This window comes from Saccostrea cucullata, unplaced genomic scaffold (genome assembly GCF_032062105.1).
Source record: "Saccostrea cucullata isolate Sc308-1 unplaced genomic scaffold, CSIRO_AGI_Scuc_v1 ctg14776, whole genome shotgun sequence".
Taxonomy (NCBI): domain Eukaryota; kingdom Metazoa; phylum Mollusca; class Bivalvia; order Ostreida; family Ostreidae; genus Saccostrea; species Saccostrea cuccullata.
The window spans coordinates 1-6,778 of record NW_026928803.1 but is presented as its reverse complement, the minus strand read 5'-3'; the positions used below and the strand labels follow the sequence as shown (position 1 = coordinate 6,778).

General features: G+C 32.4%; 1 protein-coding gene across 1 annotated transcript; it reads left to right on the top strand.

The window, feature by feature from the left end:
* Positions 1-2,257: 2,257 nt before the first annotated feature.
* LOC134278759 (uncharacterized) lies at positions 2,258-6,770 on the top strand (the record flags this gene model as incomplete). The annotated part of the gene is made up of 7 exons (XM_062761048.1): positions 2,258-2,641; positions 3,363-3,680; positions 3,810-3,869; positions 4,332-4,661; positions 5,502-5,828; positions 6,130-6,429; positions 6,689-6,770. Coding segments are annotated over exons 1-7 (1,787 nt in total), but the record flags the coding sequence as incomplete, so codon positions are not given.
* Between the last annotated feature and the right edge of the window lie 8 nt (positions 6,771-6,778).

The window sequence follows — 6,778 nt, the reverse complement described above, 5'->3', positions numbered from 1 at the left end:
CATACATAGTCATTAAACATAACTGTCTTTCCTGATATACTTTATTTTATCAAATAAAATATACAACATGACTATCTTCCCCCTTAGATAGTCATGTTGTATATTTTATTTGATAAAATAAAGTATATCAGGAAAGACAGTAGTAATGATACCTAAAAAGTAATTTTTGTTGGACGGTATTTCCATAATGATACATGGTTATTTGAAATCAAATAACAATATTTAATCAGGTAACTATTATTTAAGAAATTTAATTTTGCCGTGGTACTAGATGAACTAGGTTACAAGGCATTTCGTTCCATCTATGAATTTTCCAAACATGAATACACAATGCACCTGCATGGTGAATCGATCGGCCATGACACTTTAACGTATTGATAAAGTTAAAGATTGGCACGATTTCAAGTCAAAAACTGTAAACATTTTTGGTAAGGCGTTGTTGATTACTCAAGTAAACAGGTATATAAAATGAAGTTTGCAAGATTTCTGGTGCAAGCACAAAGTGAAAGTAGGGTAACGTGATGTTTTGTCTGAAGGTAAGATTTGGTATTAACAAATCTAACTTCCATTAAATTAAAACCTGAAATGGAGTTTTTGTATAATATTCCCAATGATTAACGGCATCTCTGCATAGAATGTTTCCGGCATCGCAATGCATGATTTTATAATTTATTTAGTATTTCTGAGCTAAAAGTCTAAGTAAGCGTTTCTGATTAAAGTTTGTCTTCTGCGTGTCCTTAAAGTGTAACTTTTAACATTTTCACTCTTTCGCAAGATAAAACAATATTAAACTTTCCATTAAGCATTTTTGAGTAAAAAGGAAAGCAGGGTATTCAAAAGAGGTCAAACTAATAAACTGCATGTTAAAAAAACAGTATTAGTTATAAGACGAAAAGTGATTATAAAAGTGATGAATTTGACAAAGCTTGTGTTACTGGTTCCTTATTATGGATGTAGAAGTGGAACAAATGAACAAACATTGTTATAAATTGCATGATTGTTTTGGGAGAAATAGAAAAAAAGTTGACCAGATGAAATTTATCAACTTGTGCTAAAATATAGCAATGATAATTTTTTTTTTGACTCGGCATAAATATTTAAACAACCTACCAAATATCTCATTGATATCTCAGGTTACAAAAAAAATTATGCCCTCAAAACGTTTCCAAAATACAATCTGTTTCACATTTTGAAAATTTAATTCTTTTGAAAAAAGCAAATTGCCAGGTATGTTGCAAAAAAAGATGTTTATTCCTGATAGAATTGATGATATTGAGACTGTAGAGACCTTTGTTTGGCCCGAAGCCAAGTCAACTAAGCTTGTTTTTTATGGATTAAAAGAAAATAACAGTGGTATTAATTGAAACTGAAAAAATGTTATTTATTTAAATAAACGACGCAAAACAAAAATACACATCGTAGTGGTGTCAGAAGAGACTAGAAAAAACTTCTAAGGAACACCAAGATCTTTGTCATCATATTATGCAAACTGACCCCCTAAAATTAAATATAGCATAAAGCAAGTACTGATATCCCTTCCATAAAAAGGGTTTTAATATATTTTAGTTAATAAAGACATAAAACACATTTCTTACAAAAAAGTCTATTAACTACTATCTACAAATTTAAAAGATATTTTTCAAAAAATTGCAATTTATCTCTCATTCATTTTGATAAATGTAGATGTATTTTTTTTTTTTTTTAATGTTTTAATAATATTAAAACATGTAATTACATTCAAGTAAGCAGAATTAATATTCAAAAACTTACAAGAGATAAATTTTGCTGTGGCCTTCAACTTGACATTTAAATATGGACGACAAATTATTAATTAACTATAGATACTTCAATTCATATGTCGACTGGATATATCCTAGTAAACTTAGAATAAAAAGATACCACTGAGTATTACACATGTTTTCCCTACTTGAATGTTTTATTTAAAAAAAAAAAAACAGTAGTGGCAATCTAGCAACAAAACTTTCAATGCCCCCCCTTTTTTTTTTTAGCAAATCCAATCTTTAATGAGGTCAAAAGCTGAACGACTTTCTAAAATACTAATTGGTACGGAATTAATTTTTTTTTGCTTTTTCTTTCTATTCACAACTTGTAAAATTAAGGCAAAATAAAGTCTTTTCTTTGAACTAACAGTACGCTTATTGTACATACATGCTCATAATATATTAATACACTTACTGGAGCTGTTGTTTGTTCTCAATAGCAAGCTGACAACATATTAACATTTCTTTCCAGTACTCAAGTTTTGCCAGTATGAAAAACGGGTCAGTATTTTATGACAGACAGGACAGTGGCTATCCAGAGAGTCCGATCATCTTGGAAGCCCATCACATAAGGAGAAATTACAAATTCCTGAAACGTGAAATGGAACCAGATTCAATAGTAGACTACCTAGTCCAACACAATATTCTTGACACAGACGAAGATAAAAATCTGATTGGAAAGCCTCGAAGGATAAAATGCGACTTTATTTTAAGGAAACTGTTACAGCATCCAAGACATTTGCCAGAATTCACAAGAATGATAAAACATTACCACCGGGAAGAAGAAGGATTCCATTGTTTTCTTTCTCTCTCAAGGTCTGAAGCCTTGGCAGGCGAAACTTCCCACAATGCTGAAGAAGGTGTAGTTATTTTTCATTGAAATATTACATTTTATTGTCATCATGTATTATGGTAATTAACATCATTTCTCCTAAGAAGTTCTGAATGAAGTATACGTATTGCTTTTCAACAATAATACCAAAAAAATTATAGTACATTTTCAGGCATTTGTGCAGTATTTCAAAGGATGTCGTTTTCATTATAATTCTTTTGGGATGCATGGAAAACACTTGAATTGCAAATATAAGAGGTTATTCTGTTTGGATATTTGCCCAATACAGTTCAGTATGAGAAAATATCAGAAGGTTAAAAAATCGCCAGGGTCAATCGAACATAATTAAAAATCCTTAAGTTTATTCAGTAACAGTTCAATTTCAAAGGATATCAGTACTGAGGCAGTGATATTACTCTTAATATTAGACTGTTCATTAATATCTGCCACAACTAAATGTTTAGATAGCAAAAGAATGACATCACAAGCAATGCGGATGATTCACATACTGTATCTTAGAAGGAACGTGTCTCAGACCTTATATTAATCCAATGTACCAAAAGATTCTTACTTTATGAATATTATATGCTTAAATTAAAAATGAAAAGGTTGTACATTTACATGTAATTAATTATGATTCCTTAAAACTTTTACATGTAAAAGATTTCGTCGGAACTCAAAGCCAGGGTGTGCTAAAATCTGAATACTAGTAATCAAATACAATAACACTGCTGGTCATTATTTTTCAGTAATAAAATCCACACGTTTGGATGGAACACTGAATAAACATAGAAATGAACTTTTGGAGGAAATCAAGTTCAGGATATCGGATGAAACTGAGAGCATCGTTGATGATTTCTTGGAAAAAGATATTGTCTCTGTATATGAACATGAGGAAATATCGGCCGATACAAATAAATCTAATGCAGCTCATTTGCTACTAAATTGCATAAAGAACAAACTTCCACATTCATACTTAGCAATGCTTTCAGTGCTAAAAACATATGGAGCACATGATCTTGCTGGCCGTCTCGAAGCTATAGATGATAATGATTTCGAACAAACAGGTAAAAAAAAGAAATAGATTTTGTATATAGCAAAGAGTAAAAAGAAAAAATAAACTGATGAAGTATAATATGGAATATTGAAATCAATATGACTAAATGCTAAAATGGCACCCCTTTTTATTTTTACAGAGAGAGAATTTACAGCTACATGGAAAATGTTGGATGGTGAACTACATTTGACTTCAAAAGGTATGGCACTCTTTTAAGGTGAAATATAAATTAATCTTAAACATTTCAATACAAAAGATAGAAGATTTTCAATGCTGTATACTTTGAGAAAATTTATTTTGCAAGCAGGATAGGATTTTTAGCTAAAAAAGTGAGGTTGTATTTCACGTAGTGAAAATAAGTGATATTTCCACAGTTTGACAAAAAACCCGTCTTAAAAAGGGAAAATATTATTGAATAAATACAGAGTTTTCCACTGGTATTGTATGTAAGCAGTATTTGATCAGAACAATAGATCCCCACGTTTTATTAAGATGCTAGTAATTTGTAACTCGTTTATAAATATTTTGTACAATAGAATGGCTTCGGATTGCAAATGTCTTTGATTGCAACAGGAAAGGAGGAAAATCCGACAGTATAGTTATCTTTTTGCATTCAGTATGTATTGAAATCCAAATAATTTTAACTTTTTTTTCTTTATAGTTCCCTTTGAAGAATTGGGAGTACTCGAAGTAAAATTCACAAAAGTTGAGGGAGGTATAGAAAGAGCTGTGATACTTGCTATAAAAGACGCCGAAGTAACGGTTGCACAAAGAACACACTCAACCTACTATAAAACATCGACGGGGTCAATAATAATTGTACTTCAAACCGAGTCATGCTATGCAATGGCAAAATTAAGGCAATTCATAGAAACAGAGGGTATTTCCAAGTTTTTGTCACAAATATTTGAATCCAGTTATGTAAGAAAACTTTTGACGAAAGAAAAATACGAAATAGACGTTCAGATCAGAGAAGTAAAGGAAAGAAAAGGTATTGAATAACATTCTTTTTAAGGCATTTAATACAACAATAAAAGTGAAATTGAATAAACCTTCTGTATGATGTACAAGTCATAGGATCTGACGATATCTTCTATCAAACAATGAGGTACAATGTACTATAAACTCCATGCGCGGATCTAGAGGGGGGGTCGGGGGGGGGGGGGGGGGGGGGGGGGGGGCAGGACCAGGTTAAAAGTTGCATAAACTAAAACAAGAAAAAAGTTACCATGAACCCCCCCTGGAAAACGCTGACCCCCCTGGTAAACGCGAATATGTGTGGAATGGGTATGAAAAGTGAAAGATTTGAGGCAAAAGTAGTCACCACTACCCCCCCCCCCCCCCCCCCCATCCCCCCCCCCCCCCCCCCCCCCCCCCCCCACGAAATAGGTTTTTGACATTTGGGCGAGTTTAGGTTTTTTTTTTTTTTTTTTTGCTTGTCAAGAAATTTTTGGGATTGGATTTTTTTTTGACTGGGGTGGACCCCCCTGGAAAAAAATTTCTGGATCCGCGCAAAATTTGAGGGGGAAATTTCGTGGATTTGTTTAAAGTATACGGAATTTTGCGTATTCATTCATACTTACAGAATGAAATATGACGTTGTTCATTATGTAATCTTAGTTTATAAATTCATGGAAGATCCATGGATACCCGCAAATTCCACAAAGTCCGGCCACCACAAAATCTAATGATTCCATAGTACATGTATCTTGATTAATAAAATAGGCGATTTCTTTTGTAGTTTTTAAGTGGTGATGTAAAATATATGTTTCTTTCTATTTTGGGACAGAATATGATAGAGATAAGCTACGGTTGTGTTTTTGTATTCTAGATCCAAATTTGGATAGTTTGCAGTCAACTGAACATAAAAAACTCGAAAATACATACAAGTCGCGTTTGGACAGATGTCATATTTTTCTTGTGGAAGAACTACAACCGCGCTGTTTGCTAAAAGAGAAGGAGGTTGCCGACATTTTCAGTCCAGTATTGGAGAAGATGAGGGAGCCAAGCTTGAGAAGAGCAAAAGTTGAATTCTTTTTAGAACATCTCAAAAAGCAGCCTGAGGAGAAAATTAAACTAGTTTTAGATAAACTGCAAGAGAAAAACAAGTACATTTATGAACAACTGTTTCCAGATACAGCGAAATATCGGGATACTGGTAACGTTCTTGAAAACACTATGGAAGATAAAATCACACGGAACTTTTTTCTCTCAACATTACAGACTTTATACTTATTTGATGGTTTTTCAGGGCATTATACAAATATACATGTTTCTGTTGATCTCAAATTATATATAAATATTTTTCTTCTAATTTTGCAGTTAAACCCCCAAAATCTGTTAAAATACACCATTATTAATGGTTCTTAAGCCAAAAAAAGGCTAAATATAATTTGACAATATCCTTAAAAAGGAAATGCTGCGTAAATGTATTACAAAAGCTATGTTTTAATTTTCAGACATCGAACAAGTTAAAGGAAACATTTTGGATAGTTTACCAAACCTCTTAGATGTGGTTAATATCCGTGCAATTCAAACTCCTCTCTTGAGTGAGGGGATAATATCACCAGAACAACTTGATTTTATACACACGAACAGTGGAAGTCTTAGAAACAAAACTTTGCAGTTTGTGAAATTGGTCTTACACAGAGGAACAGAGGCAATCAAGATTTTTCTTTCAGCTTTGGAGATCTCTTGTGGTGAAAGCATAGTTGAAAATCTTTTACAACAAAGGGCAAATATCCAAATGACAAGCGCCAGTAAGTTTAAACACATTCTAAAGTCAATTAAATTGAAATAGAAATAAATTACCCTCTGTTGTTCATGATTTAAATGATCAGCAATTGCAAGCTAAGCATTCTGTATGCCGAATACTAAGTGCGACCATCCTTCTCTGTACTGCAACAATTTAATCATTGACACATTTAAAGGAGGCATGATTATGTAGATGATATTAGAAATACACCAGATGAATTCCTTTCGTTACACTAATATGAGAACAATTATTCCATATTTCAGCTGAAGAAAGACATGCAAAAATTGAATATAAAGCTTTCAACGAAGAAGATGGATTATTGTTTAAAGGCAGATTTTTGTTAGAGCTGAAGA